At 42.2% G+C, this 20,124-nt stretch overlaps 1 protein-coding gene across 2 annotated transcripts in view; it reads right to left on the bottom strand.

The window, feature by feature from the left end:
• The window catches only part of LOC117435546 (unconventional myosin-Ig-like), a 93,074-nt gene that overhangs the window by 12,377 nt on the left and 60,573 nt on the right, over nucleotides 1–20,124 (bottom strand). For both annotated transcript variants that reach the window (XM_034058822.3, XM_059012974.1), the window contains exons 18-21: nucleotides 19,863–20,007; nucleotides 16,885–16,989; nucleotides 16,449–16,562; nucleotides 10,852–11,009 (exon numbers count right to left, since the gene is read on the bottom strand). In XM_034058822.3, the coding sequence (XP_033914713.2) occupies nucleotides 10,852–11,009; nucleotides 16,449–16,562; nucleotides 16,885–16,989; nucleotides 19,863–20,007 (522 nt within the window). The remainder of the gene's footprint in view (nucleotides 1–10,851; nucleotides 11,010–16,448; nucleotides 16,563–16,884; nucleotides 16,990–19,862; nucleotides 20,008–20,124) is intronic.

Raw genomic sequence — 20,124 nt, 5'->3', positions numbered from 1 at the left:
TACACAATTAGAATATCGTACGTGTAACAACACCAGAGCCGATTAGCTGTTCAGAGCAGACAAGCACTCCCCTCTACCCCCATTTCCAGGGTGTCATTAGGAGGCCACCCTCGGAAAGTATCAACAGCTGTAGAGCCAGACAGCCAGGCTGCTAAGCAAACAGCCTCTCCTTCTCTTTTCATACTGTGCTCTTAATGTCCTCACATAGCACCGGCATGTTCATTGCCAATGACCTGACCCTGCTTTCATATTCATATTGACCCCCAATACACTACAGAGATACGGCAGATGTTTGCAGACGATGCAATTTCATTGTGCTTTTGGAAACGCTTCAAATAAATCAGGGCTCAGTTTGCATCAAATCAGGTTGGAAAGGAAGGGTTGAGGTTTTACAGCTCTGGATGCTCAGTTCTGCAGCACTGTGATTCCCAACATTAAACATGTAATCATTCATAAGATATTTAGTACAGCTAGAAAAACATACAAGTAGACCAATGTTTTATCACATTGACAAGCCCATAATAACAAGTCTCAATATTACCTTTTAATAATCAGCAATAAAACACTTCCATTCTCAACTCTCCAGCACTGTCATCACTCTGCACCTTAATAATGAGCTCTAGTCTAAACACTCCATGCTCAGCTCTCCAGCACTGTCATTGGATCAGGATCAGTGCTAGAAATTTTGGATTGGATTAGAAACACAAGCAGGTTGACAGGCTCCTGATGTGACCAAAAGTGTGTTGTACAAAATAAACATTTAAAAAAAAAAAAAAAAAAAAAAAAATGTACAAAAATACCAGTGATAATGTTGCTAACACTAACAAGAGGTAAGAAAAATGATGGTTACTTCTTTAATATAGTTGCTATAGCAGCACATTTCTAATCACACTGAGAACTAAAGTAGAAAAAACTGTATTGTCAGACAAGCAGAGGTATTCAGCTGGAGATACAAGTGAATCACTGAATTGTGTTGAAGAGGCGGGCCCTGGCACCGAGCTTCAGTTCTGAATAAAGTTGTCTTTAACACCCCCCCCCCCCTTGGCGCATGCTGGCAGCTGTCACAGCAGATGGCGGGGGAGGGGCCTGACCTTTCCCTTGCCACGCCCCCTCTACACATTCAGCTCTCTGAACAAAAGTAAAGAGCACAGGCTTCCATCTGACACCTGCCGGAGTGCGCTAGAGAGAGTGTGTGTGTTTGAAAGACCCTGTACACGTGTGTGTGTGTGTGAGGACTTCCTCTATGAGTTGGGACAATGTTGGATAATATTTTAAGGGGCACTTTTTATTTTATTAACTGTTAACCATCTTACCAACACATTAACCAATGATGTTCATGTTGTGTTAATAGTTAGAAAATGTATATTTACCTGTTTAGAAACTATTAAAAAGATATAATCTAATACAACGTCATATTATTTGGTAAACAATACTGCTTCTTAAAAGTGCCTTTAAAACAAATGTAACCCTTTTTTAAAGAGATGATCTGCTAGGAGTTGTTAATCCCAAAGTAAGGATCTAATGTTTTCTGGTCTTTTTTCATTAATTATAATACAACAGGATATAAACTAACCATTATCAAAAATGCACAGCATTGATGAACATTTTAGTAAATATGTTGCTAACTGGTAGTAAGTTTCCCGACAAAGGTTTCAGAAATACCCGCCATCACTGAAACAATCAAACCAGACTTTAAAGGACATACTGTGCATGGAATAAACAATGTTATAATAGAGAAGCAGGCAGAGTCAACAGAGTTGAAAGGTCACGCTATCACATGACTTCACAAGACCCAGGAAGCAAAACTGATACAAAAAATAAATAAATACAAATCTCAATATTAAAGCACCAGATCTCCGACCCATTCAGAATGATTGCAAACATAAAAAGGTAAGGGAGGGTTAGGGTTAGAGAGGACACACAGCCAGGGTGATCACTGGGACAAACACAATGGTTTATTATAAAGGTTTTTTTTTTTTTTTTTTCAACATACTAAAGTTCTACATACAAAAATTCCTTCCCCTTCCACATCCTGCTACAGGTCCTACACAAATGCACCACAAGGGGGCTCCACCAATATGTGGCGCACGAATATATTTAGGGCTTGAAGTTTTTGTTTTTAACCGATAATAACCAAAAGAACCAATTTAGAAAAATCAGGGTTTTTTTTTTTTTTTTTTTAAACATATAAACCTCGGTTTTGGCAATATATTGTAAATAATGTAATCATTCACTACTCTTTCTACAGAAAGAAAATGTCTTTCAGAAGGCGGGCAGTGTGCAAAGACATGCTACTGACCAGTCATCAATTTTGTGGACCTACGTAATACGAAAGTCAATGCGTCATTTGCTTAGCAACGGGCTTAACCACCATGAACCTGGTTGTAAACAAACCAGCAACATGGCGTCGCAAGTTCGTTTTTATGGCATTAAGGTTTCATTCAGTGATGAACCAAAAAGTTATTGTAAATATAAAACTGTTGTACAATTATGCTTCTACTAATGCATATTCAAGTTGTTCTTGTGTACAATGACTGCCTAATTATTATTATTATTATGATTATTATTTTAGTGTGCTAGATACGCAGCCGGTAATGTGGGGTAAAACGATATCCATTACTTCTCACAATTTGAGTGGTGTTTATTTTTTGCCAAACAATAACAAAAAATGAAGAAACACCCCCCGAACAAAACAAAAAATAAAACCCGAAAAATGTAAGCCCTAAATATATTATACCTAGGGCTTCTGATTTTCGGTTTTAACCGATAAAAATAGATAAAACACCCGAGCTGGGCAATGTCCCGCTTTCCTGACTTGTATCTATCATTGATTCGTTCTGAATACTTTAAACCCGCCCCTACTACTGAGTGACAGCACATTCCTATATTTCTATTGGAGACTCCACTTGCGAGATTTAAAACAAGATTACAATTAGGAATGGAGGGTTGTCAGCAGGATTTAAAGCTGTATTACAGTTAAGATATGGAGGATTTAAAACAGAGTTGCAAATTGTGGCGAAATGTAAAAAATGCCAACACGCAAAAAACCCAGAAGAATGTGTCCGTGACCATAAGGATTTCGTTGTGGAACATGGCAAAGGAAGGAAGGTACAACTTAAGTGTGCAAGTACTGTCGAGTTACTACTATACATATTTTGAAAGAATAAAAAAAGCGCTGAAGCATTTTGGAAAGGAACCAAAAACACTAATTTCATACAGTATATCAAAAACAAGAGTCCCCAAAAAAACTCAAAAATAGTTACAAATAAGCACCGAAAAATAAAATAAATAAAAACCGAAGCCCTAATTATACCCCTCCCTCTTAAATTATGTGGATCATAAAATATAAGAAATCTTCTAATCTTCATAACTTCAAATAACTAACTAACAGTCAGATTTAACAGTCAAGGCAGAGCTAGACTGCTCTGGCCTTGAAACTCAGTTCAGGGGATTATTCTGCCCGGTGTTGAACTGGTTAATTACGACTCTGAACTATTTACATTTAGCAGAATTTCTATAATGTTAGCTTAGATGGTTGTTTCCGTTGCTGAAAAAGATAACATCTTCCTTGAGACACTTTGGGTGATGGAGAAGTAACAGCTTTGAGCAGGGCCTGGAAACTGTGGATCCTCCTCAGCTGGATAGTGAGTGAAACAAAGGTTTTTATGCCCTGGAGGTGCCTCACTCATGTTTTCCTGGCTGCATTTGGGGTAATCATAGATCTGCTGTCAATTTCAAAATTACACCATTCTGTATCTTTACTGAAAGCTTTGGGTCTAATAGCACCTTCTTTCAAAGGTAACATATGATCCACATGGATGTACCGGACCTGGTCACCAACTCAAACTGAATAAGTTAACTGTCCATGCTTTTCGACAATCATACCTTCCAACCATTTCTAGTTTCCTCTCCTCCAATTTTTGACATGGACTCTGTCCTGGACATTGAAGTCATGACTTTTTGACTTTGCTAAATCAGGTCTCAGCAGACTGACCAATTATTATTTTTATTTATTTTCCCCCAATTATGTTTTTTCTCCTCACCGCAGCAAGTCCCCACACAGCACAGACATTCTGAGGGCGTGTGAGCGTCCGCCGATCTCACAAGCCTAAAGCCAGAATATGCTCCACCAATATGTGTACTAATATATTACATGTATGTCCTTTAAATAGGGTGTTTAGAATAGTTTTTTTTTATAGTACAGGACAATTGGCCCTGTGTGTAGTGTAAGGTTTCTAACATTTGCTCACACAAGCAATGTTGTTTGAATGAAGTTCTGAGCAGCCATACAACTTAAATATGTTTTCATTAATTCTAGCAGCAGCAGGAGCACACATCTAATTTTTAAACATAAGGAAAAGCATTTTCTCTTAATGACCCCTGTGGTTTGAGCTTCCATGAAAATGGCCAGGCATGGAGTACAGAGCTATTTCCAGCCCGCTCTGCTACACAGTACTGATGAGAGGAATAGTCCTTTCTCTCCCTGCAGTCACACTCACCTGCATGTGATGAGCTCCCTTTGTGTACAGGCCTGCTTCAGCAGAGACAGCACTTAGAGATATCACCTGATGCTAAATGTAGAGCGCTACAGCATGGCTGGGTGGGTGGGTGCAAAGTGTGTTTTGTTATTCTGTACAAGAAAAAGTATGACTAGCGCCTAATATAGATCCTAGTTTAAGTGGAAGTATTGTTGTTAAATATATTTAAAATGTAGAAGCTACAACTCATACCAAGTTTCCCAAAGACCTCACTTTGATAGAATAAAAAAAAAACTTTTCCCTTTTCAAACCTTGCAGGAGTAGAGATCAGGAAAGTAAATGTCTTATATGCATATACAGACGTGCTCAAATTTGTTGGTACCCCTCCACAAAAAACGAAGAATGCACAATTTTCTCTGAAATAACTTGAAACTGACAAAAGTAACTGGCATTCACCATTGTTTATTCCATATTTAATAGAAATCAGACTTTGCTTGTGATTTTTTATTCAACATAATATTGTAAATAATAAAACAAATGAAAATGGCATGGACAAAAATGATGGGACCGCTAACCTAATATTTTGTTGCACAACCTTTAGAGGCAATCACTGCAATCAAATGTTTTCTGTAGCTCTCAGTGAGACTTCTGCACCTGTTAACAGGTAGTTTGGCCCACTCTTCCTGAGCAAACTGCTCCAGCTGTCTCAGGTTTGATGGGTGCCTTCTCCAGACTGCAAGTTTCAGCTCTTTCCATAGATGTTCAATAGGATTCAGATCAGGACTCATAGAAGGCCACTTCAGAATAGTCCAATGTTTTGTTCTTATCCATTCTTGGGTGCTTTTAGCTGTGTGTTTTGGGTCATTATCCTGTTGGAGGACCCATGACCTGCGACTGAGACAGAGCTTTCTGACACTGGGCAGTACGTTTCGCTCCAGAATGCCTTAATAGTCTTGGGATTTCATTGTGCCCTGCACAGATTCAAGGCACCCTGTGCCAGGCGCAGCAAAGCGGCCCCAAAACATAACAGAGCCTCCTCCATGTTTCACTGTAGGTATGGTGTTCTTTTCTTTGAAAGCTTCATTTTTTCGTCTGTGAACATAGAGCTGATGTGACTTGCCAAAAAGCTCCAGTTTTGACTCATCTGTCCAAAGGACATTCTCCCAGAAGGATTGTGGCTTGTCAATATGCATTTTAGCAAATTCCAGTCTGGCTTTTTTATGTTTTTCTTTCAAAAGTGGAGTCCTCCTGGGTCTTCTTCCATGGAGCCCACTTTCGCTCAAAAAGCGACGGATGGTGCGATCAGAAACTGACGTACCTTCACCTTGGAGTTCAGCTTGTATCTCTTTGGCAGTTATCCTTGGTTCTTTTTCTACCATTCACAGTATCCTTCTGTTCAATCTGGGGTCGATTTTCCTCTTGCGGCCGCGCCCAGGGAGGTTGGCTACAGTTCCATGGACCTTAAACTTCTTAATAATATTTGCAACTGTTGTCACAGGAACATCAAGCTGCTTGGAGATGGTCTTGTAGCCTTTACCTTTACCATGCTTGTCTATTATTTTCTTTCTGATCTCCTCAGACAACTCTCTCCTTTGCTTTCTCTGGTCCATGTTCAGTGTGGTGCACACAATGATACCAAACAGCACAGTGACTACTTTTCTCCATTTAAATAGGCTGAATGACTGATTACAAGATTGGAGACATGTGTGATACTAATTAAATAAACTAATTAGTTTGAAATATCACTATAATCCAATTATTTATTATCTTTTCTAAGGGGTACCAACAAATGTGTCCAGGCCTTTTTAGAATATCTTTGTAGAATAAGCAATAATTAATCTCTTTTCACAGCTTCTTTGCTTTATTCTATGACATACCAAAGGCAAGCAAGTATACATGATAAAATAGCTTTTAATTTCATCACTTTTCAGGAGGAATGAAGCATTATTTCAATGAGCTGTAAGGGTACCAACAAATTTGAGCATGTCTGTATACTGTAGTTTGGGGAGGTATCCGTTTAATTGAATAGTTTGCAGTTGTCTGTCATTAATACTGAATTCTGACACATGCAGCCTTTGACAGAAACATCTGAAGAATTGGCATCAGAAGAAAATACACCTCTTATCTGTGCATAAAATATGGTTGGTTTTATTTTTACCTGTGCTATTGTCTATGGCTGTATTGAGCAAACTTGTGTCACCCAGCAGACAAAGCTGGGATTCGCCCCAGATCAGGGCTCGGGGTTGTGACCTCTGTAATACACCTAGATGGTTCCACAAAGACAGCAGACGGTGCAGAGTGTGCAGACAAAGGGGTCATCGCCATGGGGGGCTGGGCGTGGGGGGCTTAATTAGTCCGGATTCAATAGCCCCCACTCCCCCTACCCCTCAGTGTGGGGAAACAGCAGTCTGGCGGCTGGGGAGGGTGGAACATTAACTCAAATCAATACAAACAACAGATAGCACTCTACACTGGCCCCTGCTGGAGGGCCATGATTCTATCGTGTAATTTACATTTTAGGAGGGCATTGTGAAAAGCCTGTATTATGTAATAATTTCACATTTAGTCTTAGAAAAGACTGCTCACTTCTTGGAAGATTGTTTTCAGGTGCATTTCGTTTTTTTACTGTGCATCCTTCCTATGTTCTGGTGAAACGGAAGTCAATCACTGAAAAAAGCACGTTTTAAACTGCAACTATGGCTGCCAGAGAAACATCAACCTCATGCATAACAGCAAAGCAACACATCGGACAATATTTTATTGTCTGATGTGTAACGAAGCAGTAGACCACATCAGAAAGGATACTTGTGTCAAGCACCTTAAAAGCAAACGCATTTTAGAGTTTGTTAAAGATGGATGGCTGTCTATAATGGTAGATTAAATAACAGACAATGAAGATCACTTTGTACTGAATTGTCCAGCAGTCAAACTGCTACAATCCGTGTGCCTAGAAAAAACAGATGGAGCAACAATAGCGCAGTCAATTGTCAAAACTCTCTGTGAGTACAGTATTGAATGGGAACGAAATCGCTGCATTTGTTTCTGATAATGCCGCAGATATGAAGAAATGTTATGAGTCTGTTATGAAAGACATAGCTGTGAACTCTATTCATGTCACCTTTACAGCGCATGTTTGTTTATGCACTTATCTGAAACATTTCAAGCTCACCTTTACCAACCTAACAGTTGCATCAGTGCATGCACTGAAACCAGGACCAGAGGACACAGTTGGAGACAGACTTAGGACGAAGAGTAGGAGACAGTTCGATACACAGAGAGTAGTGAAGGTATAGCATGGGCTACCTAGCCATATAGGGTAATAGAACTGTGAATGTCTGTGTATGAGGGAGTATCGGCACGAGTAGAAGTGAGAGACATGGACGATTGTGATATCATCATTTTGAATTGACTTTGCAATTGAAGGAAATTCTGAGAGGGGCCTCGGGTATTATTTTTGAGAATAAAGCACAGTAGAAAATTAATATTTTCCAGTTGCTGTCATGAACCAGGTTTCCTTGAGAGAAGCGCTTTGTGATGGTGGTCCACTATGAAAGGCGTATATAAAATAAATATTGATTGATATATCCTGGACTAAAGCAGACAAAACATTCAAACTGATTGGCTGAAAGATTCTAGTAATTAGCACTGTATGGTTTGCTGGTAGTTGGCCCAGCACTGACATAGCCCACATACTCTGACCAAGCAGGGCGCAGGTAGAGGAGGCAGGACTGAGACCTGAGATCCTGAGCAGCCTCCTCATCTCCTGCCGGCACGATAGCAATGTTTCCTAGGCAGCTGCAATCGGAATTTACAGGCGGTGATGTTGGATTTATGAACTAAGGTTCAGAAAAACACAACAATTAGGATCTGTGAGGCTGGCTGTCGCACAGCGGCTGGAAACTGTTCTATTTATATCTGTCTGCACAGACGTGCAGCTGAACGAGCTGTTCCTAGCTCACGATTCCTCAATTCAATTATCGGTCTGATTTGAAGCGCTTCCTCTCAGCAGAGGAGTGACAACATTGTGTATACCTGCAGGGAAGGGGAGATGTTGGGGTACCTCCCCTTTAACAGACTAAACTCAACCCCTGCTGTATATGTACATAACTTGGGGTCAGACAGACAGACAAACGGACAGCTGCAATCCCCAGTGCTATCCATCCCTCCCCTTTCCCAAGCACCAAACCCATCAGTGCACAATAAACCCCAAACTTTTCATTGAAATATAAGTTTGCCATGCTCTTCAGTGCTTTGCCATGCTTTTATTATGCATTACTGTACTTTGCTATGTGTATACCATGGGATACTGCCAGTAAACATTTATAATTGTGGAATTTATGATTAATGACACAGCCACAGAACTCACAAGACATGCCCCGGCCTCTGCCACTGTATCAGGACACATCAGAGTTAAACTAAGCAGTTTATTTATTTTTTATTTATTTATTTATTTATTTATTTAATTTGGAATCGCCAATTATTTCACCCCCAATTCTCTCCCAATCTGGAATGCCCAATTAGTCAACCCGGTGCACCGCTGCAACCCCTAACTCGGGAGAGACGAAGACTCACGTCCTCCGAAACGTGTGACGTCAGCCATCCGCTGTAGTGGCCGTGAAGCCACTACAAAACTACAGCGTCGGAGGACCACGCAGTTCTGAGTTGCACACAGGCAGGCCTGCAGGTGCCCGGCCAGCCACAGGAGCCACTGATGAGTGGTGAACCAAGGATTCCCCAGACAACCTAAACCCTCCCTGCCTGGGAAACGCTTAGCCAATTGTGCGCTGCCCTTGGGAATTCCTGGCCACGGTTGGCAGTGGCATAGCTGGGATTCGAACTTACGATCTCCAAGCTATAGGGCGCATTCCTGCACTTCGCACGGAGTGCCTTCACTGGATGCGCCACTCAGGAGCCCCCTTAAACTAAGCTGTGTAACAAATTAAACACAATGGCTTGCTCCGTGCTCCAGGCACCATGAACACACACTTCTGCCAACTCGTTTTCCAGGGTAATGACCTCAGCGTCACTCACACATTTCTAAATGTTCAAACGATGACATATAACCCGAGATCGCAGCCACTGATTGTCCCAAGAGGACCCAGTGGAAGAGGAATCCCCTTTGTTATCCTGTAAAACAACTGCTTTGAAACTGCAGTTAATGTGGAGGGAATCTTTAGCAACAACTCGGTAGTCTGAATGCTGGATTACTGTGCTTGGATTACCGCTTAACAGTTCCTCGTTGTAACACCAATCTCTGCTCAACTAACTACAATATATTTCTTGGGAAACCTATCTCCCAGCAGCCTTTGCAAGGCAAAAGTAATCGCTGTGTCTCCTGTGAGTGACTTGATTCTCCCATGATTCAAAGCAGGCAGGAATCAGAGCTACCATGGAGGTTAAAGAGTAAAGCTGAAAGCACTTCCAAGTGAAATAATATTACTGTCACGTATCAAATACCGGCTTCCCAAGATGAGTGTTTTATTAACCATGATCTTGAGACAAAGCATATCGAACAACTTGCATTTTCAAGGTCAGATTCACTGAACTCACGTATCACCTTGTAGTCCTTTACCTGTGGTTGAATCAGGGATAACTCCAGCACAGACTTCAGCTACAAATCTGAAACCTGACACATTTCCCAGCACTTGCAATGTATGTTCCACACCCCTATACATCTACTACTGTAAGTGACTAGAGCTTCTGTGTGTGTAGTAGTAGCACTCCTCGTGTGTTTTGTAACTGCATTTAGTTTGTTCTAAATAGTGTCTGATTCAAGACACAGCAAAATAACAAGTTTTAAGAGTCTGAGCCTTTAAGAAATACGAAAAATAAGCACAGGTTTATTGTAATACTCTTTCTCAATGTCCTCAATGCTGAAATTAATTTATTGTAACCATTAAGAGAACGTTCACACTTTACCACTTGAGGGGGTGGGGACCACATACGTATGTGAATCAAAATTAAATTTCCACATTGAAGACATTGAAAAATACTTTTTTTATATGGATGTAGAGTTTTATCCTGTATGATTACCACCCAGAGTGTAAAAGAGAGTGCTCCCCTTGGTCAGTTGCAATGAGTGTAAGTGTGTATGCGTGTGTGTGTGTGTGTGTGTGTGTGTACGAGTGTGAATGTGAGTGTGGGGGGGGTGTGTGTATGTGTGTGTACGAGTGGGTGTGCGTGCCTGTGTGTGCATGTGTGTGTGTAAGAGTGTGTGTGCCTGTGGAGGGGTGGGTGTGTGTTAATGTGTGCGTGTGTGTGTGTGTACGTGTGTGTGTGTGTGTGTGCGTGTGGTAGGCCCTCTTTTGCATAGAGAACTAAGCAGACATGCAGGCCCTCCTGCAGTGGAGTGTAATTGATATAGAGGACTGACCGTTTGAAGTGGTCAGCGAGCACACCCAGCAGCTCCCCGACACGGTCCTCGTTCTCACAGCCTCGCACTCTCTGCAGACAGGTCAGCATGTCATCCTTCTGCACCGTGTGGAACACCACCAGCTGGTCCCGGCTGCAGGTCACGCTCACACCGTTCACCTGCAGAGACAGCAGAGCACACACACACACTGAGCTGCTTCTAATACAGCAAGGAAAATACTGATGATAATAATAACAATAATACTAATTATAATAATTATAAACCAAAGTGTGCGTAATAAGCTTGTAATTGTATCAAGGCTTCTGGTGGCAAGTTAAATGACGAAACCGAAGGTCAGGTATCCATGTCACCGAAGCCCGAGATACGATTACAAGCTTTTTAATGCACACTTTGGTGTACTTTATTTGTTGTAATTAGTTGTAGTCATTTACATTAGCTTGAAAAAGTAGCAGTTACGACCATTTCCCTTTCCTTGTTTTTTGTAATACTTTTGTTTTAAACTTTCTTTTGTTTTTGTGAAGTCTGTTTGGTTACTCTAGTAAATTGAACTTTCATATTTGTGTCTTTTTAAATGCCTGGCTATGCTTCCCAGTATACCGCAGAGGTTTTGACGCCTCACTGACAGGATACATTTCGCCAGTATGTTGTTGAGATGCTGTTCTGGTATTTGATTAATTTTCCTGTTTTCACCATTTTCTTCCAGGTATGCTTTTAATAAACTGATATTTTCAACAAACACGTCTCTGTCTAATAGTTCTAATATAATCTATAGGGCTGTAAATGACTACCATTGATAATAATAATAATAATAATAATAATAATAATAATAATATGGGAGTTATTAATGTACATATTTGGCACCAACAAAGGAAGGCTTGCAATAAGAATTGGATTGGACCCACATTGTGGTTAATAAATGGAATTGCATGTAACAAAGAAGGTTATGTTTCAAAGAAGATACAGTACTGTTTCAGGAACAGTCCTCTGTTAACATGTATATTAACCCAATGACCGGTGCCAGTGTCACAACGATGATGCTGCACATCCTGTTTACCATGGAGCCTACATGTTGCCATTTCGTAATGGCCGCAAAGGGGATCTTGTTCTAGACGCCTGCCATGATGCTGCCTGGGATTCAGACGACCAGCACGATCAAGCTGGTTGAGCAATCAACTTGCTGGTTGTGATGGTCAGTCCAAGCCATCACAGCTAGGTCTGTCTGTCATCTTTTACTGAGTCATGTGGTGAGGTAACAGATGTTATTTCCCTTCCTTTTACACATGACACTACATGTCTGCACAATTTCGTTCAATTCAGGCGTGGGCAAAATCTAACCTTCGAGCCTTCCTTATACATTCACCAAGCAAACCCTGTTCAAAAACACCATCAAATGTAATTACCAATGGTATGATATGTAATAACATGGTAATAACTGGACGACTACCAATGGTGCCTGCTGTTACATACAGCCACTGTGTAGTTACATTTCAATGCTCTTGTAAACATGTTGTTGTTACCTGATGTAATTCCATTGTAACATCACTGCGCAGGATTTCCACAGACATGTTAACTGTGTTTCACTTTTCTGAGTGTTATTTGTGGATTGAACCCAATGAATCAAGAATCTACTCACTACAAGAAGTCAAATTAGACTTTATTAACAGCATGCATTACAAATACAGAATAAAGCAATATTGACCTATTCTGGAGATACAGTCTGCAGTTCTTGCTTAATTATTCCTGCTTTAACAAAGAGCTCTATAATGCCTGTTTTTATGCAGCACTTACTTCATGATATCATTCCTCAACAGTCCACATTGTTCTGCACCAGTCATTAAGTTTCATAATACTTCCTAAGTTTTAATGTAAGCTAGTAAAATAATTCTGTTTCAAACCAGCATTAAAGGCTGTAACCTTGCAGGTACAGAAACTATTTATACCGACCCCCTAAAACTCAGTACACTCTCTAAATATGTGAGTTTAAATCTTACACAAGATTATTTATAAATAGTTACAAGTGTCTGCATCGCCTGGCTAACACTGCTTCAAACATTTCAAACAGCCTTCACATACCATAGTCTATCTTCTCAGTGGCTTTTCACAGACTTGCCTTTGTCTTAGGAAGGCCATAGAAAACTCTTGTTATTAACCCTATCCTAATACCACCTTAAGTTCAAGAAAATACACAGCATAACAACATTTTCTGATGTAACAGACACATTAACTTTCCCACACTCACATGCAGGAAGCAGCTGAACACAAACAACCCCAGGCTTGTACTGTAATGTAGCTGTGTTCTCTCTCTGCTGATTACTCTCTCAAAGATGCTTCTGTTCTCCTATGTCATGTTACAATTTTTTTTTTCCTTCCAGTCAGCTCGTGGAGAAATGTACAGTCACTCCCTTTTGCAGTTTTCCCATATATATATATATATATATATATATATATATATATATATATATATATATATATATATATATATACACACACATACTATGCATTTACCATAGTTTACCATGATTGACCATGTTTATAAATATGCATCTGTCCATGGTACAAAGGGTTATGCAGGGAGAGAATTAGAAACCTCACTCAATGTTGTTTAAAAGCAGTCACCATCAACATTTCTATACTTTATTCTCATTTTGACTCAAAGTCTGTTTATCCTTTCACAACACTAAATTCGCCTCCTAAGCCTCACACTTTTCACTCAAAGCTTTTTTCTTATCATAAATGATGAAGACAAAAACAAGTAAATGGTAACCCTCATCACCCTGGCATCCCTACAGGCCACTAGGAGCAGGCTTGACTCAGATCTGACCAGGTGATATTTGGGCACAACCTGTAGTAGTGGGACAGTCGGGTCAAAGAATCCACAAGCGTCACAGAATAAAAAATAAACCCATTTGTGAGAGAGAGAGAGAGAGAGAGAGAGAGAGAGAGAGAGAGAGAGAGAGAGAGAGAGATGTAGCCCTGGCACTGCTTCACTCTTTATTGGATTATCACAGCCTCTGTGTAGATGATGCACGGCCTATGTGTGAAAGCCACTCAGACACTGTGTATTAATAGTTCAGCTGTGAGCCTGAGAGTGGAGTGAGCAGATGGAGAGATCAGAGCAACCTACCTACATTATGAGAAGTGTGCTTCACTGAGCCCCCCTGCCAACCCTACAGGGAGGGCACTTCACTGAGACACCCTACTCTACGAGAAGTGCGCTTCATTGCATCTTTGAATCCTATTTTTTGAAAGGAGAAAAATGTCTTTTGACTAGCATCAAACACCCAAGCAGTGTAATAGAAGGTCTCTTAAGCACTCTTAAGTTGTTTGTTTCTCAGTTTTACACATTACTGTTCAAATTTCATCTTTCAAAAAACAGGGGTTAATTAAAGAATGCAGTAAATGCTGTGAAAATTTGGCCCCCTAAATTTTAATTTTTATAACATTGCTGGTTTCTTTAACACTAGTAAGAAGACATTTATGGATTCAAAGTATTATTTCATTTATTCAAAATAGAAACAGAAAAACATTTAAATAAATCATGAGTGTGTGCACAAGGCCTGTACTGACAGCATTACCCACTTCTCTGGCTTGAGAGAGAAGTGCGTGGTGATTACAATACAGGAAGAAGATAGGAGTGGAGTCTGAGAGCTCACTGCTGTCTCCAATTAGCACCAGTGTGTGAACAATCACCTCATTAAACCTTCTAGCTCCCCTGCAAATCCACTCAGACTCTCCACTACTCACCTCCCAGCAGTGACCTCACTGAATATGAATGAATGACTGTGGAAGGCCATCACGCTGCTTTACAGAGCTTCAATTTGCCTGCCAATAATTTATTGTCAATGTTTGCCAATTCCACATTTGCATTCCTACACTTCGCTATGCTTTTACGGTGGGATAATGCAGTAGACATTTATAAGTGGCCTCATTTATTATTAGGTTAGCACAATAAGGCTTTAAGAGCTTGCCTTTCTCATTTCCTTTTATCTTCACAGAATAACCAATTGAAAAATGCATGTGCAGTTCGTCTGCATTTCCAGTGATCAAATTAAACATGATGTGCGGATACTGTGAAGTTCTACTTCTCATAGTTGTCACACAGGCTGTTTGCTACAGTGCGTCTTAAAAAGGACTACCTGACAAAATGTCTGTATCTAATTTATTTCTCTTGAACCTTGTTTACAGAGTCTGGAGGGCAGTCATTCTCACAAATCCTTTTCAACTGCATTAAAAACGATAGCTGCTCATTGCCTTTGCTATTTTGCTGTTGTTTCTTGGTGACCCATAAAACCGCAGTGAAATGCGCACCACACATTTTTAGAACATTAATACAATACAAAGGTGCAAGTTCTGTTTTTTGTTATGCTCTGTCGACCAATCAAACATGAGAATGCATTGATGTCTCATGATACTAATTCAGGACAAAACTAAAAAACAAATTTGCAGACAGGGAACAACATGTAAAGGTCTCTGGGGTCACCAACTGCTTGATCCATTTCCAGGAAGATACAGTGTTCACTGCTTGTACAGTAGCTTTCAAGGACGTTTAAAGCTCTATAACCATGAATGCAGACAGTGGGCACCGGTTTGCGCCCAACCACTGTTGTGATTCGAATCTCATAGAGGCTAAAGGGGGGAACAGTGTAACGGTGCGATGAAATGAGATTAAAAAACTCTATAGCCAAGCTTGGATAAGATGCAGATGAGCCTGGTTAGATGCTGCTTTCAGTGTACATGGTTGACAGGAAGCCTCCTCCCTGTTACATCAGACAGGCCTCTCACACAGTCAGAAAGGAGACTGCAGCACAGGCCTCACTGACAGGGCTCAAGTGGGTTGACAGGTCCAGGGTCGAAGCAATGACACTCAGTCAAACTCATACAAAATAACACGCATTCCGTGATATTCAAAGTTATGCTTCCTTACACCAACACACAGGCACTAACCAAGGTGTGAAAAGAGAGTTATTTTCTGTTTTTCTTTTGATTCTTTCACAATGTATATTTGGCCTGATTTATCAATGTTGGTGATCCATATTGAAGTTACTAAAAGGAAAATTAGTAATTTAAGAACGTAAAAGTAATTTCTTACTAGTTTTGCAACACAAACAGTTTTCTTTTCATTTCAAGAAGTCAGATCATTTTGTAACTTTTAGAAAAAATTGACTAATACATTTTCTCAGTGTCTCTGGTGTTATAAGAAGTATCACTGAAAGTCTTAGAACTGAATGTTCAAAGTTACAGGACTGCCAGGAGTTACAATCTTCATGAAGTCATTTTGTGCTTTTAATCTCTCCAATTATTGATTGAATACAGTCTCTTGAGGCTTTCCATTACGTGAAGTTTTTTTTGTCCCTATTCGTCCTCGCAAAAAAAAAAAAAAAAAAAAAAAAAAATTCAATTCAGCTGTCTTTTGTATGATTTAGCTGGTGTATACTGTGCTTTAAATAAAGAGGTTACATCTTGTGCAGGGCCGCATACTGCAGCTAACTGCTCAAACTGTGTGAAATAATTTCTGATATAATAAGAGACACCCTACACATGATTGAAGCTACTATTTTATAAAATAATAAAAGAGTGAAGGGCTCTCTGGCACTCACACACTCCAGCGGCAGGCTCTTCAGCAGTTTGAAGTTCTTGCGCGGCTCCAGCTTGTACATGTGCCTGTCTGTGAGGAGCAGAGCCCGGTCCTTACTCTTATTGAAGCGGTTCACCTGGGGAGCAGAGCGACAGAGCACTGGGATGAGAGAGTGCTGAGTAGTGACTGTGGGTGTAAGGCGGTGTAGTGGGTAAGGGTGTAGTCTAGAGAGCTGACAGTCTAGTCTAGAAGGTGAGTGTAGTCTAGAGGTGACAGTCTAGTCTAGAGGGTACAGCTATAGTCTAGATAATAACGGTGTAGTTTAGTGAGATGGTAAAGGAGCTAGAAAGTAAGGGTGTAGTCTAGAATGGTAAGGGTGTAGTTCAGTGACGTGACAGTGGAATGCAGTGTGTATGGGTGTTGTCTAGTGCAGTGGCAGTGCAATGCCATGTTCTTACCTTGCGGATCAGGCAGGAGAAGAGCACAGTGTTGTACTTGTCTTTGCTTTTCAGCTCATTCGCCACCTTTGCAAATTGGGTGCACATCTGTGTGTTCTCCTTTGCCTGGCAAAACAAGCAAACAATAATTAATATACTCGTTACTTAGTGCTGAAAGAGATAAGGCATACAGTAATAGGACATGGGTGAGGGGTGGTGGGGATCCTTGTGCAAAAGCTGCACTGACCAGGCATTGTGGAGGAGTTGTTTTCAGCAGATAGAGGTGGGCATGTCCACAACCTGTGTGCAATTCGATTGACCGGATATGTATAATTAAGGGTGGGCAGTCAATTTGATTCAGAATGGAGTGCCAGCTTCTGCATCCGGAGCTTCTCTTTCTAATGGCCTGGAATTGGCACTGCATTGAAAAATATAAATACAGAACTGAACTGGACAAACTAATGCCTTCAGCTGCTTTCAATTGAAATGCTGCCTTCAGCCTGAAAGCCTTTTACAGAAGCAGCAGCGGAGAGCGGAACTTGAGACCTGAGGAAATGAATGGACTGGGAATGTTCGTACCCATCTGCGAAAGGGAAAAAAGCTCCTGCTGTTCCGGGAAGATAAACTGATAATAAGAAACTTGTGATGTTGCTTTATCACTCTCTCTCTCCCTTTATTTCTCTCTCTCTCCCTTTCTCTCCCTCTCAACACTGGCTTCTTTCAGTAATAAAGGCTGAAAGAAGACTGGAGAGAGTGAAAAAAGAGAGCCAGCAAAGTAGTGTCCAAGACATCAGGAGGTTTCCTTTACTTGGAGCTGCACTATTGAATTGTATGGGTTCAATATCAAAGATGCAAATATATATATTGTGGCGTAGCGTCCCGGCCAAGGCTGGTCTACGTCCTCGAAATATTAAACCCAGACACAGGAACTGTGGGGCCTCTCCCTCTGACACTGGATCTGGAGACAGCGATGCTTCTCCCTACTGGATCTGGAGACAGCGATGCTTCTCCCTCTGACACTGGATCTGGAGACAGCGATGTTCTCCCTCTGACACTGGATCTGGAGACAGCGATGCTTCTCCCTCTGACACTGGATCTGGAGACAGCGATGCTTCTTCCTCTGACACTGGATCTGGAGACAGCGATGCTTCTCCCTCTGACACGATCTGGAGACAGCGATGCTTCTCCCTCTGACACTGGATCTGGAGACAGCGATGCTTCTCCCTCTGACACTGGATCTGGAGACAGCGATGCTTCTCCCTCTGACACTGGATCTGGAGACAGTGGGGCTTCTCCCTCTGACACTGGATCTGGAGACAGCGATGCTTCTCCCTCTGACACTGGATCTGGAGACAGCGATGCTTCTCCCTCTGACACTGGATCTGGAGACAGCGATGCTTCTCCCTCTGACACTGGATCTGGAGACAGCGATGCTTCTCCCACTGACACTGGATCTGGAGACAGCGATGCTTCTCCCTCTGACACGATCTGGAGACAGCAATGTTCTCCCTCTGACACTGGATCTGGAGACAGCGATGCTTCTCCCTCTGACACGATCTGGAGACAGCGATGCTTCTCCCTCTGACACTGGATCTGGAGACAGCGATGCTTCTCCCTCTGACACTGGATCTGGAGACAGCGATGCTTCTCCCTCTGACACTGGATCTGGAGACAGTGGGGCTTCTCCCTCTGACACTGGATCTGGAGACAGCGATGCTTCTCCCTCTGACACTGGATCTGGAGACAGCGATGCTTCTCCCTCTGACACTGGATCTGGAGACAGCGATGCTTCTCCCTCTGACACTGGATCTGGAGACAGCGATGCTTCTCCCTCTGACACTGGATCTGGAGACAGCGATGCTTCTCCCACTGACACTGGATCTGGAGACAGCGATGCTTCTCCCTCTGACACGATCTGGAGACAGCAATGTTCTCCCTCTGACACTGGATCTGGAGACAGCGATGCTTCTCCCTCTGACACGATCTGGAGACAGCAATGCTTCTCCCTCTGACACTGGATCTGGAGACAGCGATGCTTCTCCCTCTGACACTGGATCTGGAGACAGCGATGCTTCTCCCTCTGACACTGGATCTGGAGACAGTGGGGCTTCTCCCTCTGACACTGGATCTGGAGACAGCGATGCTTCTCCCTCTGACACTGGATCTGGAGACAGCGATGCTTCTCCCTCTGACACTGGATCTGGAGACAGCGATGCTTCTCCCTCTGACACTGGATCTGGAGACAGCGATGCTTCTCCCACTGACACTGGATCTGGAGACAGCGATGCTTCTCCCTCTGACACGATCTGGAGACAGCAATGTTCTCCCTCTGACACTGGATCTGGAGACAGCGATGCTTCTCCCACTGACACTGGATCTGGAGACAGTGGGGCTTCTCCTTCTGACACTGGATCTGGAGACAGCGATGCTTCTCCCTCTGACACTGGATCTGGAGACAGTGGGGCTTCTCCTTCTGACACTGGATCTGGAGACAGCGATGCTTCTCCCTCTGACACGATCTGGAGACAGCGATGTTCTCCCTCTGACACTGGATCTGGAGACAGCGATGCTTCTCCCACTGACACTGGATCTGGAGACAGTGGGGCTTCTCCTTCTGACACTGGATCTGGAGACAGCGATGCTTCTCCCTCTGACACTGGATCTGGAGACAGCGATGCTTCTCCCTCTGACACTCTCATCCTCCCTACATCTAAGAAGTACTTCCTTTCACTGTCTGTACACATTCTTTGGACAGTGTTAACACTGCTTTACATATCTGTATCTGCAGTACTATTTAAACACCTCACATCGCATCCTTCTTGCTGACCTAGCTAACCATGCTGCTCTATGCCCTATTGACGGTGCTATGGGAGTGGTCTGTATTTTTTTGGTGGAAGCGTCTTGGACTCTCCAGACCACAGCTGCAGGGAGTGAGTGCAGGGAGTAAGTAAGGGTGAATGAGTGAGGGTGAGTGAAGGTGAATGTCAGTGTGTACTCACGCTGGAAAGGTAGTCTCGCTCCCAGGTCCTGCTGTAGCCCCAGTCCAGCCGCTCCCCTCTCAGAACTTCCATGGCCGCCACCTTGGCACGCACCTCCGGCATGTGGGAGGGGGGGATGTTCTTGATGATCTGACGAGCTCGCCACCTTGGGAGGAGAGAGGGGGTGGGAGGGGCGAGAGCTTCCATTAAACGTACTCTACCCAGCTATGCACTTCATACAGCTACAGCATAGAGATCCAGACAGCACAGGAGTGTCTATTCC

The sequence above is a fragment of the Acipenser ruthenus genome, chromosome 3, assembly GCF_902713425.1.
Source record: "Acipenser ruthenus chromosome 3, fAciRut3.2 maternal haplotype, whole genome shotgun sequence".
NCBI classification, from domain to species: Eukaryota; Metazoa; Chordata; class Actinopteri; order Acipenseriformes; family Acipenseridae; genus Acipenser; species Acipenser ruthenus.
This window is presented reverse-complemented; position numbering and strand designations above follow the sequence as displayed.